The 18,467-nt window shown below is 37.5% G+C and overlaps 1 protein-coding gene across 4 annotated transcripts in view; it reads right to left on the bottom strand.

Annotated features, from left to right (window-relative positions):
• LOC131075892 (probable Ufm1-specific protease) overlaps positions 1 to 18,467 on the bottom strand; it is a 206,937-nt gene that overhangs the window by 30,670 nt on the left and 157,800 nt on the right. For all 4 annotated transcript variants that reach the window (XM_058012829.1, XM_058012831.1, XM_058012830.1 and 1 more), the window contains one exon: positions 9,868 to 9,970. In XM_058012829.1, the coding sequence (XP_057868812.1) occupies positions 9,868 to 9,970 (103 nt within the window). Of the gene's footprint in view, positions 1 to 9,867; positions 9,971 to 18,467 lie in introns of those variants that run through there.

The raw sequence follows: 18,467 nt of genomic DNA, 5'->3' as shown, positions 1-18,467 counted from the left end.
CCACCTCCTAAGACCATTTATGATTTGAGAGGCTTCTTGGGTTTATGTTGCTATTACAAAAGATTTGTACGAGGTTTTTCCCAGTTAGCTTCTCCCTTGACTGATCTTACAAAGAAGGGGGCTTTTCAGTGGTCCACAGAGGCTCAGGTTATCTTTGAAAAGCTCAAAGACATCATGAGCACATGTCATGTATTAGCACTCCCTAACTTCACGAAGCCTTTCATTGTGGAATGTCATGCTTCAGCTTAGGGAATTAGAGCAATACTAATGCAGGAAAGACATCCTATTGTGTTTGAGAGCAGAAAACTCAGAGATCCAAAGAAATTGTACTCAACGTATGACAAAGAGATGTTGGCTATCATGCATGCACTAGCCAAGTTTAGACAGTATTTGGTAGGTGCAAAATTCACTGTTAGGACTGATCATAATAGTCTGAAATATTTTTTAGAACAGAAGGATCTCAATGAACATTGTAATGTCCCCACTCTAGCAGATTGATCAAGTATATGTGCGTTAGCCTAGCTCTACATGGTCCCGAGGGCTAACGAAGGGTTTAAAGGGATCCTGGAGTGTTTTGGCCTAGTCATTTCCAGTTTGGGCCAAAACGAAGTTGATTTACTTAGTTTCAGACATACTTACTATTTTTAGTAAGTTAGCAGGACACAACGGGGGCTAGTTTTGGTGATTGGATTTGATACTCCTTGGCAAGAGCTTTCCGACGAGCTATCACTCATGCTATTCGGAGTCCGATTGCTAATATATTTTAATGCCTGAAGTTTTATTAAAGTAACATTTAATTTAATTGTAAAATATTAAAGTGTTACTTTAATATTTATTTTATGGAGATATGTGTAAATCAAAGGGGCAACCAAGGGAGACATAAGTGAATATTTTAATATGTTTTATATTGAACATGTTTTATCCCACATTGCTTGAGTGAGTTGGGTCGCCCTTGGAGAAAGAATAAAAGGGAGCTTTTGTGGCTTCATTGGGCATGTGGAATATGAGAAGAATTTGGTGTGTGAGTTGCAGATCCGTTCTTGGCATTAGAGGACGTCTATCCTCTCTTGTGACATTCTAGACGTCATTCCCTTGGGGTTTGGCCTTTGGAATCCTTCGCTATCAGCTTCATTTACAGGCAGATTGGGTGCTTTTCCAGCTACAAGCAGCAGCATTATTTGGTTGCATTTCCAGCTACAGGCCGCGACACTATTCACGCGGTACTATTCACGCGACACTATTCACGTGGGTACTATTCACGCGACACTATTCATGCAGGTACTATTCACGCGGCACTATTCACGCGAGTACTATTCACCTGGCACTATTCACGCGGCACTATTCACCTGGCACTATTCATGTTACTGTAGCAGCAGAATTAGAAACTTTGATTGGAACATTATGTCAAAATGCTGGAGTATTTAGTGAGTTGAAAATAACCTACTATGTATTTGATTTTTGTTAATTCTGGAAATAATATTATAATAGCAGTAGTTCAATTTCCAGCTTGCCTATTATTGTAAATTCTTTTTAGTTCATGTTATGTGGTTCCATACCTGTGCAAAGACTTAAAAACAAAAAACATTGAAACATTAAACGGAGGAATAAGGAGTTGGCTGCAAACTGTTTGACTAAATTCCTATCAGCAGTGGGGTTAGTTTTTGGGCATTCTAGGGTGCCCATTACAAACATCAACAGAAGTGGGTAAGTAAGATTCAAGCATACGACTTTGATGTGGAATATATCAAAGGAAAGAAGAATGTGGTTGCTGATGCCCTTTCTAGAAGACCCACTCTATGTTCACTTTCAGAAATTTCCGCTGATTGGAAATCGCAGCTGCTGTCCGAATACACTAAAGACTCCTTTGTTTATGATATAGTGGATGGAAAGGTACAGGATGCTAGATATATCGTAGTGGGGGAAGTAATATATTACAAAAACAGGATCTACCTTGTACTTGGGTCTAAACTAAAGCAGAGTATTATGAAAGCGTTACATGACTCACCTCTAGCTAGACATTAGGGGTTTTTCAAAACTTATAGGTAGGTAAGAGAGAGATTCTCTTGAAAGGGACTTAAAGATGATGTGCTACAGCATGTCCGTGAATGTTTGACATGCCAACAGAATAAGGCAGAGCACACTTTTCCAGCAGGTCTTTTACAACCATTACCCATTCCAAAACAAAAGTGGGAAGGGATATCTATGGATTTCATCACAGGACTTCCACGAGTACAAGGAAAGGATTGCATTTTCGTAGTGGTGGATAGACTGACAAAATATTCCCATTTCTTCGCCATTGCTACAGATTACTCAGCTTCTCATGTTGCTAATATATTTTTCCAAGAAGTGTTCAGAATGCACGGTCTCCCTAAAACCATTGTCAGTGATAGGGATAGCAGATTTATCAGCATATTTTGGCAAGAGTTGTTCTGGTTGGCAGGGACAGAACTGACACCCAATACCAGTTATCATCCTCAAACGGATGGGCAGACCGAAATTGTAAACAAATGGGTTGAAGGCTATCTTAGAAACTATGTTTGTGGACAGCAACGTGCTTTGGTCAAATGGTTGCATTTAGGTGAGTATTGTTACAATACTACCACATGACTATTGGGATGTCTGTGTTTAAGGTATTGTATGGGTATGAAGCTTTGTCATTTATAGGTTTGGCTCTTGATGATAGCAAAGTACCCCGAGCAAAAGAAACCATACAAGGTTACCAAGACATTCTCAAAGTATTAAAAGACAATATCTCACAGGCTCAGAACCAACAAAACATGTATGCAGATAGACATAGAGTCAAGAGGACATTTCAGGTAGGAGACTTGGTTTTACAACACTTCCAGCCCTACAAGCAGTCCTCTTTGAAAAGCAATGGAGTGGAAAAGTTGAAACCACGGTTTTATGGGCCATATAAGGTACTGAGGAAAATTGGGGAAGTTGCATATGAACTTGAACTACCAGCCGGGAGTAGGATCCATAATATTTTCCATGTGTCTTGCCTAAAGAAAGCATTGGGACAGCAAATAGTTATCTCTCCTGAATTGCCACCATTGGACGAAGAGGGAAAGTTGATTCTTGAACCAGAGGGTATTGCAGATTGGAGGGAAAGGAAGTTGAGGAATAAGATTGTGCAGGAGTATCTCATAAAGTGGAAGGGTTTGCCTTTAGATAATGCTTCAAGGGAAGGTGAGGAGATACTCCAACATCCTAATTTGCGATTGCTAGCGGACCAGCAATCTTGGGAAGGGAGGACTATAATGTCCCCTCTTAGCTGAAGCTCTAAAAATTACTTTGCTAAGTCTGCTTGTAGTTGTACGTCTCTCAAACTTAGCCATTTTGTGAATTAGAAGGAGACGAGAACGTGAGGCCCTTTTCACTTAAGTAAATTCCTATTTTTCAGTCATCGGTTGGGGTCACTTTTGACATTTAATTATTCCTAACTCATATGAAGGGGGGGGCGTTGAGTATTCAATATTGGATATTTGTTAGTGGCAAAACATAAATATCATCGCCTGATTTATTAAGAAAATCGCCTGATTTGTAGGAGTTTAGGGCGAAAGTCTTTTTATGGTTATTTGCCTTTAAAAGTCGGCCAGCAAGAGGGAGGCGATTCATTGTCTTATGTTATCATTTTATTTATCTTTCTCTCTGCAATTCTGGGACAACAACCCCAAGGAAAAGGCAGCTTGGACGGCCACCCAAGGTTTGCATGTTAGTATAACTGTGTGGGATCAGCATCCAACATCTGTCGAGGGTCGTAGTAGTTTAATCAGCCATGATGTTCAGGGTTTAGAAAGTCTACAACTCATTTCAGACTTCCAGAAGTCATCGAGTTCTCAAATTTTCATGAAGATTTCAGGGATACAAACAGCTAACAGCGGATACTATATTTTGTGAGTGCTTTTGTGAATATGTAATAAGGTGGAACATGTCTTCAGACAGTAAATTTCTTTATGGTTCTGTTTATTTTGTTTTCAGTTTATTTCCAGAAATCTGAAAATCAATAAAAATTTCTTTGCTGCATCTAGTGTAGAGTTTTTGTTTGTTTTTTATTGCCAAATGATATTTCATAGTTTCCCCCTATGTAGGTTCATGATGATGGTTTCGTCCCACAAGTGATAAGTTTTCCGCTAATGCCACCTTGCTTGTGGCAAAGGTGAGGTTGTTCTTGTTCTTAATGTCCAACACTTGTGTGCTCATTGGTGCGTGGTGCTTCATTGGTGTTGTTTCAAAAAAAAAAGTTGTTCAATTGGCTAATGTCCTACGTATGTGACTTTGGGCATTACAACAATGTTTCTAAAGCTTTTTGATATGTTTGGTTAAAGCAAAGATGTAAATATCTTAATCGGCAATAAATCTTTTGGCCGAAATTTTTTTAAAAATCAAGAATCGGTGAAAAATCGAGAAAAAATTGGCAATAAATCGGCAAATTTAACGAACATTTGAAAATATATGATTTCTTAAAATATTCTAAAAAAACACACATATACATTAAATTTATAGAACATGATAGCATATTAACATAATTTATAACATTAACATTAAATTATAATATTAACAATTTAACATAGTTTATAACATTAACATTAAATTTATTAACATAAAAAAACACACAAAATAACATATTAAATTTATAACATTAAATAACTAGACACACTAAATAACATATTAAATTTATAACATTAAATAACTAGACACACTTAATAACATATTAAATTTATAGCATTAACATTAAAACACACTAACTAAAAACAGATGAATCCATGAGAAGAAATCGGTCGCAGGCGTTGGGTGTGAGGGAGCTCAATCACGTGGAATGAAGAAGCCGAAAACACATTTTTTCATTTCGCGTCTGTTAAAACTTCCTGCATTTGCGCATTTTAGGGTTCTGATTCCTATCAAATCAAAACACGCGATATTCTGTATTTTATTTGCGATTTTTGCGCAATTTTTTCCTCTCGAAAAACACGATTTTTTAGGGAAAATCGTAGGCAATTTTTTTGCCAATTAAATCGGCTGGGCATTTCACTCCCGATAAATCACGATCTAAACGATTTATAGCCGATTTTTTCATCTATGGGTTAAAGTACTAAGGTATGGTTGAAGTAATAAGGTATGTAACCTTTTAAAATCAATTCTTCAGCTCATGTTGTACAAAGCATTAATATATGGCAACCTTTTAAATTAGCTCTTCAGCTCCTGCTTAAAAATCCTACTGGTCAACCCTAAATTATACCAATTTGGTCTAAATAATATTTATAGAGCCGATTTGCATGCCTAAGGAAAAGATATCCTATTCTAGGCTCCATTTTTTGTGTCCCATAGATTATATTAGTTTATCTCAAGCCTATTATCATGTGAATTTTACATGGCTTGGAATCTAGATATACAACCTGTTGATGTGCTTTTAAGCACATGCGAACACAGAATAAAATACCCAGAAGTATCTTATCCTGTCTTGATCAAAGTCTCTCAAATGCTGAAGATTCGCACAAGGATCACTTGAGATAACTCCAAGGTTCTTCAATGTCGGGTCACGACGTGTGGATAAGCTTCGTTGGTCGTTGTGATTTCTGTTTCTCCAAGGGGCCTTTTCGTTCTACATGAATGCTTGAATTGCTAGAACTTGATCATTTGATGTTGCAATCTTGTGATGCTTTCTTTCCTAAACTAACTTGAATTGAAAAAAAAGGGCAAAAGAGAAAGGGTTGAATGATTCAATGGAATCCTACTGGGCAAGGTCTCACCATCAAACTGAACAATTTGACACAAACTCACTGCAATCTTCTAAGGTGCAATTCAAACATGTTCAAATCATTATCATCAAACATTGATTACCATTCAAGTTAATGCATAAACAATGGGCGTATAATAATTGAAGTTAAGCTCATATAATTCCAGTTGACCACGCAAGTCACGCTTACAATCAGCAAGAGGCTAGTGGTATGGACTAAATAGATTCCACACAAATGTATTCAACAAACTCCTCCCTTCAATCTTACAACATGAAAGCAAATGAGAGGTAGAAACCATGTGACTTGTTGAAATAACACATTTCACCATAACTTCAATGAAAAGAGCATCTCTATTTACAAGTCTTAACAACAATTTCTCCTTCTAATCTAACTTCTAACTATTGTTAACCTCCTATTTTCCATCTTTCTCCTATCCACTAATTCTCTGCTACTAACTATTAACCTTTACAAATGAAGAGCTTGAGCTTTATATAGAGAGCTCATTACAAAGAGTGGTCAGGATCACACCCCATCAATGGCCAAGATTTTAAAATGAAACCCTAATTAAAGTTTGTTACAACAAACTTTATTTTGGCAAATGAAATAATTACAATTAGGTTCAATGTTGAATGTGAACCAATAGAAAATGGGGGTAGGTACATTGGAGTTTGTGTCTTCGTGGACGAGTCAGGCACATTGCATCTAGACATGCTAATGTGGGACCTTCTAATTGATGGAATGGTGACTAGGATGCCACCTCAACTTGCACTTGTGGATTGGATGAATGAGTAAATAATATCTCTTGAAACTCAACATTATCCAGCTTTAGCAGCGATGATGATGAAGGCATGTTTATTTCTAAATTATATCATGTTGTTCAAGCTGATCTTCTAACTTTGATTAACTCTTCTGAAACTATCCTCTTGAATGTCTCAATGCTGAAATCCATGAAGGTGCAAGGTGTAGATGTTGACTTCCTCTTAGTTTTGAATCTTGATATTGCGTTGGAATGAACCCTTGATGTCACAATTGCTTATTCACTCCTTTGGAATTCTTTCTTTGTGATGTTGCGATGAGGATTCTTGAATACCTTGAGATCCTTCCTGTGTAATCACCTTCCTTGTTACCCTTGTGCTTGCCAGTGAAATCCTTCTTCTTTTGAATGTCATGCTTGCCTTGTGTTGTGTTCCATCTTGGTGTAATCTTGAATGTGCTTCCTTACTCCCGACTTTGATTCTTCAATCAAACCTAGAAAAGAAGACATTTTGAATCATATTGATGAAATAACAAAATTAACTAAATAAATACACCCCATATCATACTAAAAGAAGAATTTCGGACTTTTTGAGTGCAAATGGGGGAGCTTCGCTCCTGCAAGGGAGCAATGGAAGTAATTTTCACTCCTGGAAGGGAGCAATGGAAGAGAAATTCGCTCCAATCAGGGAGCAAAGGAAGTTCTCCAATACTTAGCCCACTTAACTAAATTTCATCAATTTTACCTTCTTATACCTTAATTTTATTATCTTTCTTACGCGAAATGCTTCAAGTGATCATCAAAACTGCCTAGGGGGAATTTCGCTCTCATGGAGGAGCAAAGGAAGTGATTTTCGCTCTCAAGATGGAGCAAAGAAAATTCGCTCCTAGACATAGGCAAAGGAAGTGAAAATCGCTTCAAATCATGAGCAATGGAAATCATATTAAATTTAGCTTAATTTCACCCATTCATACCTTAAGTTTTTATCCTCCTTGTGCAAAAGCCATCAAATCATCATTAAAAATGCTTAGGAAGGAATTTCGCTCTCATGAAAGAGAAAAGGAAGGGAATTTCGCTCCTAAAGGGGAGCAAGGGAAATCATTACAATTTAGACACTTAGCTCAGTTTTCATCCACTTACTCTCCATTCATCAACTCATATGCATCAAATCACCTTCATGTGAAGTCTTAGAAGCAAATTCGCTCTCATGAAAGAGGAAAGGAAAGTGATTTCTCTCTTGAGAAGGAGCAAAGGAAGTTTTTTTTGCTCCAAGACTCATGCAATGGAAGTGACCTCAAATTCGCCCTCTAGCTTGGTTTGATCAACTCATTTCTTGGTGTTTTACCATCCATGCATGTGAATGTGTCAAATTAACCTCAAGGAAGGCCTTAGAAGCAACTTTGCTTCTAACCAAGAGCAAAGGAAGGGAAATTCGCTCCAGATGAGGAGCAATGGAAGTAATTTTCGCTCCTAAAGGGGAGCAAAGGAAATCAATTCATTTCTTCATCTTCCTTCCTTTCTTTTGTCAAAACCATGATGCATTTACCTCTTTCAACGACCAAAATGATGTTAAAGGCACTAAACTTGCTCAACGCCCTCAAATATGCAAAGGAAGGCCACATCACTCCAAGATGAGGGCAATGGAAGAGGATTTCGCTCATGAGGAGCAAAGGAAGTGATTTTAAATTTCAACATCTCCAGTCGTTCCTCATCAAATTTCCATCAACTTGGTCCTTTCAATGATCAAAAGCGAGGGTGAAGGTTCTAGATTTGTTCTTCCATTAGTCAAAATTCATCAAACCACCATTGAGCATGCAAGAGTAGTGACTTCGCTCCTAAGGAAGAGCAAAGGAAGTAAAATTCGCTCCTGAGAAGGAGCAAAGGAAGTTTTTTTCACTCCTCCAAGGGAGCAAAGGAAGTCAAGTTCAAATCACCTCTCTACCTGCTCTTAGCCCTATTTCATCAATTTGTCTCTCTTTTATCAATCATTCCTCAAGGTTTCTCATCCTCCTAGCATAAAAATGCTTCAAATGATCTCCAAAGTATGCCTTAGAAGCCATTTCACTCTCATGAAGGAGCAAAGGAAGGCAAAATTGCTCCAATTGAGGAGCAAAGGAAGAGGATTTCGCTCCTAAGAAGGAGCAATGGAAGTGGATTTCGCTCCTAGGAGGGAGCAAAGGCAATTTTCTCATACTTAGTCAAATTTTGCCCCTTCAATCTGCCTCTCAATGAAGTATGATCATACCACTTGGATGACGAAGGAAACTTTGCATAATTGATGAGACTTGATCCAAGGTATGCATCCATCAAATCTCCTTGCTTGTCATGCTCAAATCGACACTTAACTTGACACCCCATTCCATGGAAGGGTAAAGTAAATTCTCCCATAGTCAAATTTTGTCCAACTGACCTTCCTTACCTACTATGCTCAAATTGACATTACTCAGCCTCTTTCCAACCTAAGGAGGGAGAAATGACTCTACCACTATCTAGCCACCTGAGAAAATGCACTTCTTCAAACAAAGGCTAATAGCAAGAGAATCTACCGCTATGCTAAAAGGCAGAAAAAAAAGTGGAGGTCCCCATTTGCAATGGGGCGATATGTGAAAACGTCACAAAACAACCTTTTGGAATAATTTTGGAACTTTGTAATCTTTTACCTCACACGTTTTTGCATCCATTAAACAATTGTAAAACATTGTTTTCAACTTCATTTTCTAAATTGATAATCCAAAGTTCAAATAAAAATAAATAAACTATTGTATGAAAGACATTTCAGGAGGACATAAGGGAAAAGCTTTAGCTGGACAATGTGGTAAGCCAAAAGCTCTTAGTACATAGTAGCTTTAGCTGAAAAATGGGGTAGGCCCAAGTATCTTGGTACTCAATTTTGGAAGGTGCGAATGAGGCAGTTTATCAGCAACCAAACCTGAGACTACTGCTGCTTAATTTCCATTCACTAAGCACTACACCAAAGTCTTTCCATGAGTGATTTGACAGCAAGACTAAATTTAATAAATACATTAGATGAAACAAATAAGCGAGGGTTTCTTGTTCTCATCCACCAAGCATGTAACCAACCCTGCTTTGGCGAAGTCAATTTACAAGGAAACGGCAAGAACAGGAAAAATAATATAATTGTAGGATAGGCTTAAGGATAGAATCCTTTCAAAAATATACATTAATAGGGTTGAGTGCTGTTTGGAACAACAAATTACCTTGCAAGTTTATTTTGCAAAAAAGCTACTTCAGTTGTTAAATATTATAAATAATTTTGTTCATGATATCTTATTTTCTGCTCAATCTAAGCAAAATAAGTAAGCTTATCAGCTTAAACAATTAAAAATAAAAATATGTAGTAGAAAGGCCACTGACCAATCATAATAGGAGTTCCTTGTGTCTGAAAGTGTAATGCTAATTCACGACATTTCTCTGGAAGCTCCGACCCGGATCTTACATTTAAAATCTTGCAGCTTACCTGTAACAAATGCATAGGCACCTTGTCAATAAACTCTCAACTAAAATACAGACGAGTCTCAAAACTAATTTTATTTAACATGCCAAAGCAAATAATCCTTAGCACCTTACAACTAGAACACACTCAACCAGTGCAACAGATGTGATGTCCCCATCTAAACCCATGAACCAGACATAGACAATGCAACAAATGGCAATTACAACCATACTCATGCTGATCATGATCCCACTAATACAACAACTAAGATGAATTTATGATGGAAGTTGACAAACAAGGCAAGCCCGATATCAACAAAAGATATTAAAAGTAGAGCAGCGACTTAAAGACCAAATGTCAACTATGAAATGTGCAGCAGCATGGGGATATTAGATCAATATTAAGAATTTACATAACGAACAGAGCGATTGATATTCCATGATAAAGCATGAGGATATCATTCTAGAGTGTTGTTGGTAGTAATATGCATCGGAGCTATGGTGCCACCTAAATGCTCCACATCACTGACTACTATCATGGAAGAATTAATAGTTAATCAAGACCATCGCTATTCCAAGCAAAACAGAAATCAAGGTTAAACACTTAGCAATGAACAGCAATAACAAATAATTGTTAAGTGAGAAAGCTGTGATTAAAGATTATAAGATGATTAGAGTATAAAGACTAATCAATAACAATTAGTCTAAAGATAGCTAATGACCATTAGTATGGAACGATGAGCATAGTCTTTGATGTTCACACCGTAATTGACAGCAGTGACTAAAAGGAACAATAGGCAATTAAGAAGCAGCAATTATACAAGGGAAAAGCGATCAGCCAAATAAACTAATCGATATCATTTGTTTATGCTTAAATTGTAAACAACGATTAGTCAAGAGCAATTAGGAGATAACAATAATCATTAGTATGAAAGATAGATATAATGAAAAGATGCAATCTGCTTATGGAGTGACACAAGAAGGAAGAGACATGTCTCTTTGACATTCAAACAATGCAACCCCTTGATCTTGTAAGGTATTTATTGAGGATTGAATCCACCCTCTCAAAAATCATAAAATATTTTCTCTCTTTTATACATATCCTGTTTGGATCACTCAGTTAAGCAATGGGCCTTGTGTCAAATCGGTTGCATATATATCAAGTTTGAAATCAGGAAAAGCACCAACGTTGCAAGTTCATAAAGACAAATCAGTAACAGCATCATATCACTATAAGCAATATCATATATCTTTGTATATTCAACAAGATAAATCAGGAGCAGCAAGACACCCCATCGCTACAAGTGATTGGAAAAATAATTACATATATTTAAGAAAGATCAGACATGGAAATAGCATCTTGAGAACCCTTGCAAGTTTATAAAGTCAGATCAGGAACAGCATCCATCGCTATAAGCGATTGCAAAGAGAACATACAATATATCTCATCAATATATCAAAAAAGGCTACCAACAGTTGAGAGATAAGATGTACAGATCAAGATCATCTTTGCATACATTTAAGTGTTATATCAAAGAAAGCTGTCAAGATAAGTCCTATTCCTAGAATTTTAAGTTAAACATTATAATGAAATGTCTTCCGATTTGATAAAATCATATTTATAAATGTATTACAATTCTCAGCTTAAGCTGGAATTGTGGTCTCAGAACTAAATTAAGGTAAAATCCCAAAAGGGACATTACAATGGTATCGGAGCATAATCCTACCATCCTGTGGGATAAACTACGTAACCGCTATACAACTTGGGTCAACTATTCAACCCCTCTAAATCAAAGATAAAACAAGAATCACAGGTCTGATCTCAGCCATTAAGGAATCAAGCAAGTCATTATTATCAATGGTATGGTGAATCATTTAAATACTATTAACATTTTATGGGAGATTCTATTAGGAACAATATCACATTTTAGACATGACAAACTTAATATATTAGACTCGGCAAATAAATTAGTTTAACAATAGTTCTCAGAGTATTGCTTAATATCATAAAGAATAATATTATCATTATTATTACAGCATACTTGATAGCATCATAATATTATCAATATTTTAAGGATATGATAGAAGTCATGTTTAGTAGTAATTCATCTTGTAGAGTGAGGTACAAAATGTAATGGAGGGCTGACAAGGGACTCATCAATAGGCCGTTCTAGAATGACAAAAGTGCTGTCTAGAACCCTGAGGGCCCTTACCTTGAGGAGTCAAGGAACCTGCTTACATTCTCTACCTAGCCCCACAAGACATGGTTATGTTGGGAGAAATAGATTTGAGGGGTAAGCGAGGAAGAACCGCCAAGTGAAGGAAGAAGCTTGTAGAAGACAACTTCTCTTAGGCTTGTATCAAATCATGATTATCCATTAGAAATGGCCATTTTGAAACATTGGCACCCAATCTTGGAGAGAAACTAAGTTCTGGCTAATAAAACTACTAGAACCATCTAAAAGATCTGAAATCTGAATTACCCTGCTTGTGAGTTGTGGGATGAGCCTGAGATGTGATCAAGGGCTTATTCACATTCTCACCCCTAAATTTCTTCCCTGCCAACTTGCCTTGGAGTGATCCCAGCTGACTAATGTTCTTAGGTGGTGGCATTTCCATGATTGCTTTGAACTTTGATCTCAACTGACTAATGTTATTAGGTGATGACCTTTCCATGATGAGCTCTGGAGATGAATTTCACCAGCTAATCAGACTTCAGGGAACGAAAACTCCACGTAGATTGGTGAATTGGACGAAACCCCAGTTCACAGTTGAGAGGAATCCACACAGGGTTTCTATCGGTGCTTTAGAAGACATTCTTTTCGGCAAATTTCAGAGTACATTGCAGATTTTGGAGAGTTTGGAATCACCCTAAGGCAGCCGCTTCATACCTAGAGCCAGCAGTACCATTTCCATAGCTGGCCATACCATTCAGCAGGCTCCATGTTGCACATCATGACTGTACCAGCCAAGAAAGGGTTTAGATCTCATGAAGACTTTATTGTCAGCATCTTCCAGAAATGATTTGATGATTTCTAAAGGCTATAGGAGTTGAATTTGGTTCAGATTATTGTTTTTTGTTAGTAAATTGAATAGTCTTGCTTGGAGGCCAGGCATGGGACTTAGTAGTTCCCCAGTTTCTTTCAGCATTTGTTTTTGGTAATTATTGTAGAAGCAAATAAAGCCAATTAGAATCTTCTTCAATTGTTGGGAGCTCATAGATTGTGTTATCTTGAAATTCATCAATAAAATTCCTTCCTGATTGAGCGTTGGACTCCTGGTATGCAAATAGTTGCTGTGGTGAATCGGATCCTTAATTCTGAAAATTATTATCTTGCTGTTCCAAAAATCAGAATTCTGAATTTATTTATCAGTCATTAATATTTATGCATTTTGAGTTCATAAGTATTGTTTCATTGGCATCCGTTCATGTAAAACCCTTAGGCAATCATTGGAAACGAAACCCAAGCAAAATCCTCAAAAAACCTATTCTAAAACTTTCAATCAGCAACGATAAAATCAGAAAAAGTTCAGTATAGATTGGCTGGGGATCTTTCACAGACTCGAACTTGTACTGCGCTTGAAAATTCACAAGTGCCGTGGGGGTCTAGGGGCAACATACTCAACAGGTTTGAAGGGCACATCATTTTCATGATTTTTTAAGAGGAAAAAAGCAATCTTGACAAAGCTCAAAAATAGAGATTTTGTGGTTGATTGTCATGCTAGTAAGGGAATGCTAAATGAAGTCTTACTATAAAGAAACATTGTCCAAACCATACGTATTAAAGGCAAATGAAGACGGCAATGATGGTTGTTGTATGTTCAAGGTGTGTATGGCTTGTAATTGTACACTCAGTCCCTTTCGCCATATGCTACTCTTCCTATACAATGTGTGATATGAAGTCCTATTCGACAGATGGAAAACTAAACTCGCCAACACTGACGTACGCAATAGAACCTCCCTTTTCCATGTGAATGTCATGCAGCCTGCCGCTAAAGCAACCATACGATGGGGACTAAATTTCGTATGCTAAAGGAAAGAACTAGCAAACATCGTACAGTTTGGCAGGGAAGATAATGTTGACGACGTTTGATGTGCCCAAATAAAAATATTCTCAACATACAATTACAGACTGATGTACGATGAAGAGTTCTTGTTGCCACCAAATGATGCCTAAGAAACCACCATACAATGCAAGTGACCCATCGTACCAAGCAACTAAATTGCAATAACACAACATAATTAGAGGGTTGAGTGTGTTGTACGATGAGAGAGAATCATCGTTTGAGACCAAATGATTTTTATACCACTAGATTATGTTATCGTACATTAACATCTTGGCATTTTTTACTTTGTCGTACAGTCGGTCGATGGGATTTTATTTCATGTCATCGTTCCCCATAAATGTTGTCATACTATGTGCATTGTAGCTGCCTTTTGCCTTTGTATGATATATAAAAAGTTTGGTCATAGCTTGTAATAATGAATTGGTCATTCTTTATACTTTAAAGTCAATATTTTAATATTTTTCGTTTTTGTCCTTTTTTTCTTCTTCATTACATTCTAATTTTCTTTTTCTTTTTTCTGTAAATGCTCTTAGTACTCTAAGACATATCATCAACAATTTTGCATTCTTTCATCAATTGCTCTTCATTAAGAGCTGTAGCTTTGAGAAAATTAGAAGTCGACAGAAATACTTCATAATCCTCCATTTGCTAGTGAAATAGGCCACAAAAAGAATTTGTTTTATCCTTTCAACATGACTGTAATTCCAGAATTCCTTCATCATTTGGTTCCATTAGAATCTGATTCTCCATCAATTCTTCTCATTAGTCTGAATCTTAGGAATCCGAGGAAATTGCTTCCTCACTAGCGACTTGGTTCTTTAAATGAAAATCAATTCCAGCCCTTGTTTTCAAAGGAGATTATATTCTTTTTCCAATTTTGATCAGCTATGGCTGCTACAAGCCATCCTCTCTCAAGCAATGAGGATTGTTGGGTCCCAATCGTCACCTTCTATGCCATCAACGTCCCCAATGGCTTGATTCCATGTTAATCAACACCTACTAGTTGGAATGTCAGTGGCCAAAGGAATGTCTTACCCAGGCACTTCCACCTATTTTCAAGTAGTACGTTGATTCTTGATCCTCCATCAACGAAAGTGTTTGTTATGTTCTTCCCCATGATCTCCATTTGAACGACAATCAACTTTGTCTAGATGTTCACCATCAGTAGCATTGTTAGAGGTTCTTTGTTCCTTCACCATCACTTATACTAATTCTACTCTGGCTTCTCGGAGTCAATCCTTTTTAGTACGAGGGTTTAGGTTTACCGCCTTCTTCATCTGTGCTCTAGTGATTGCCAAAATTGCCTCGGCTTTTTCCTCCACGTCAAACATATTAATACCCTTTTGCTTCTGGTAGTCGGTGTCTTCGTGGTCACATGGTCCTCACCATTTGTACAATAATTAGACTTTGTCTTGCATGTTCTAGCAATCTCTTGCAAGTGTCCCCATTCGCTACATTATCAACATTGCATGATAAGATGTCCTTTGGAGTCAACTATATTTGCTTCCGCCTTCCTCGTTGATTTCGTTAATCACCTGGAGATGCACTTTTTGGCTTCAATGGAGTGGACTCTCCCTATGTGAAGGGTAATTTTGTACTTTTGGTCTTCAAATTGCATGGACACTCCTTTATTGAATGACCCATAACATGGTAAATGTCACAAAACATCTTTCGAGGACAATTACCTTTTGTGTGCCCAGCTTTGCACTCAGTACACCATAGTTCATTAGTTTCTTCCTCCCCCTTCAATTCTTTCCTCATTTAGAGCATGTCTTTATAGAGTGCTTGTATCGTTCCCAATTCATTGTCATTGTTATCATTTGTGCTTCCATCTTCCTCTGTTTTTCTTTTACTATAGGAGGACATTTTATTTTCATTTCTGATGTCCATTGCCTGATTGTAGGCCTCAAAGCAATATGGGGATGGTATTACCTTCACTTCTTTTCTTAAAGACGAAAGTAAACCTTCAATGAACCATCGCTTTTTAAATCGTCCGCCAATTCCAATTATAAGCTCATACATTCTCATGCTTGCCTTCGTTTGTATTGCAAATTTCTGCAACTATTTCATTACCATCACAAAGTAATTTAAACTATTATCTAAAGCCCTTAATCTCTCCCATATATTTATGGAGGCTTGGTCAATTTTTGTATACCAGTCAATCACTACACCTCACAAGGTGTCTAGATAAGATCATAGTGAAATTAATGCAGGTTGATTGACAAGTCTAATAGTGGTTGTTGTGACGTTTTCACACATCGCCCCATTTCAAATGGGGACCCCCACGTTTTGCTTTGCTTAGGTGTCTTAGTTGGGTCTCCTTAGCTTGGCGGTAGTCTCGCAATTATTATTCTTTGCTATGAGGGGAGGTTTATTTGTCAATCCAAGGTTGAGTGTTGCAGATTTTGCTATGTTGCTAAGTTGTAGGTCATTAACGTTATCGTTGTTGAAGGGGTTGCAAAATGTTGTTATGAGTAAACTAAAGAGTATGGAGTAGCAAGATGGCTTGTAGTTCCATCAAGAACTGCAAGCATAGCGCCATAGGGTCATGAATTTCAAGATTCATATTGCAAGACCTAGAGGGGTAGAATCGGATCAAAATTTGACTAAGGATTAACCCACCTTGAGCATGTATAAGATTATGCAAGCAAGGGGTCTAAAAGCACTCATCTTTGGTGTGTGCTAGTATTCCCTTAGTTGGCATTGCTCTATATTGTGCAATCGTGGTTCAATTATCCACTCATTCTATTAGCCCTTGCATTGCAACCCTCTGTTAGCACTCCTAGGATTGTCAAGTTGTGCAAGTTGCCCCTCTCTCCATGTGCTCCTCGGGTTGTGAGACTACCCTTCATTTGCACTTAAGGATGAGCCTGTGTCAAGGATCTTAGGGTCCAAGGTCAAATTAATGTTATGCCTATATGCATCTCATATAAGCTCCAGAGGTAACGGTTCTACATTGCACATGCTCCCTGTCGCCGACAGGGTCCCCTTCTTTTTTGGCCTTTTTTGCCTTCGCCCTGTTGAGTTCTGCGCAGGGTGTCTCGCGTCTTTTTTTTAGCGTGCCCGTAATCAATCCAAGAAATGATGATGTCATGAGCGTAGGCCTGGGAATCTGCAAGGTGAGTTTAACATTTTGGGCGTTAAAATTTCAAGAGATTGCTTAAACTGGTAAAACTCTAAGTCTGAAGCTTCAGAATATCCTTTTTTAAAGCTTGCAAAATCCCCAACTGTGATGAAGCGTCTAAACATCGCAAAAGGACCCAAAGTGACGATTTTCGCCAAAAGGAGATTGGAAACAGGAAAAATGTTAGAAGTGTCAAAACTTTTCAAAATGCTCTAAAAATCCCGAAATTTGCACTAAGGAGGAGAAATGTTAAAATTTTTAAAAACTTTGCAAAAACTCTAAAAATCCCGAAATTCGCCAATAATGGGTAAATTGCAAAAGTCTTTTCTAAAGGCTTGCAAACTAGCTAAAATCGCCAAAGTTCGGCAACTAAGGCATAAAGTGCTAAATGTCCAAGTTTGAAAAACTACCCAAGACCCCCGAAATTCGCGATATGGAAAAGGAAAAAATCGCGAAGTGTTGTAAGTTCGCAAAAACCACCTAAGCTCCAGAATTCGCTACAAGGTCATAAACGTCAAAGTTTACAAAGTTTGCAAAATAGGTGAAATCCCCGATTTTCGCCAACCAAGGGAGAATTGCAAAATATTTTAAAAGGTTTTCAAAAGATCCTATTTCGCCGAAGTTCGGCATAAAGGGAGAATTGCAAGGAATTTATAAAGTTTACAAACCATGTCAAAATCCCGAAATTTGAAAATCGAGAAGTTTGTAAAGTTTACAAAGGAACATTAAACCCTGAAGTTCGCGACATAGGGGGAAATCACAAAGTTTTGAAAGTTTACAGACTCTCCTTAATCGCTGAAGTTTGGGAAAAACCATCCAAAACCCAAAATCGCGACTTGAGGGTAAATCACACCATAGTTAAAACCTTGCAAAAAGGTCTTAATACCCGAAGTTCGCAGCCTGAGGGTAAATTGCGAAGAGGTTAAATAGTTTGCGGAGAGAGATACGACCCCAAGCTTGACGCCATTTGAAAATCGCGATATTAAACTTTGCAGAAGGCATAAGAATCCCGAAGTTTGGCAATATCGCGAAGTGTATGAAGGTTTTGTTTTTTCAAAATGCCATAAACACCATTTTCAACAGCATAGAAAACATAGAGTTTGAAGGTTTGTTTGTTGAAGGAGAGCAAATCGCCTAAAGCTTGACGCCATAGAGGAATCGCAGAAGTTAATAGTTTGAAAACCATCCAAAACCCCGAGGTTTGCAGCATTTGAAAATCACAAAGTATAAGAGCTCGCAGCGGTTGAAAACACCGAATAATAATCAAGGTAAATCGCTAAGTCTAAGTCTTCAAAAACGGCATTCTTCTCCCAAACTTAGGCGTAAAACA

The sequence above is a fragment of the Cryptomeria japonica genome, chromosome 3, assembly GCF_030272615.1.
Source record: "Cryptomeria japonica chromosome 3, Sugi_1.0, whole genome shotgun sequence".
In the NCBI taxonomy this organism is placed as follows: Eukaryota; Viridiplantae; Streptophyta; class Pinopsida; order Cupressales; family Cupressaceae; genus Cryptomeria; species Cryptomeria japonica.
The sequence above is the reverse complement of the archived record's forward strand: the minus strand, read 5'-3'. Positions and strand labels throughout refer to the sequence as shown.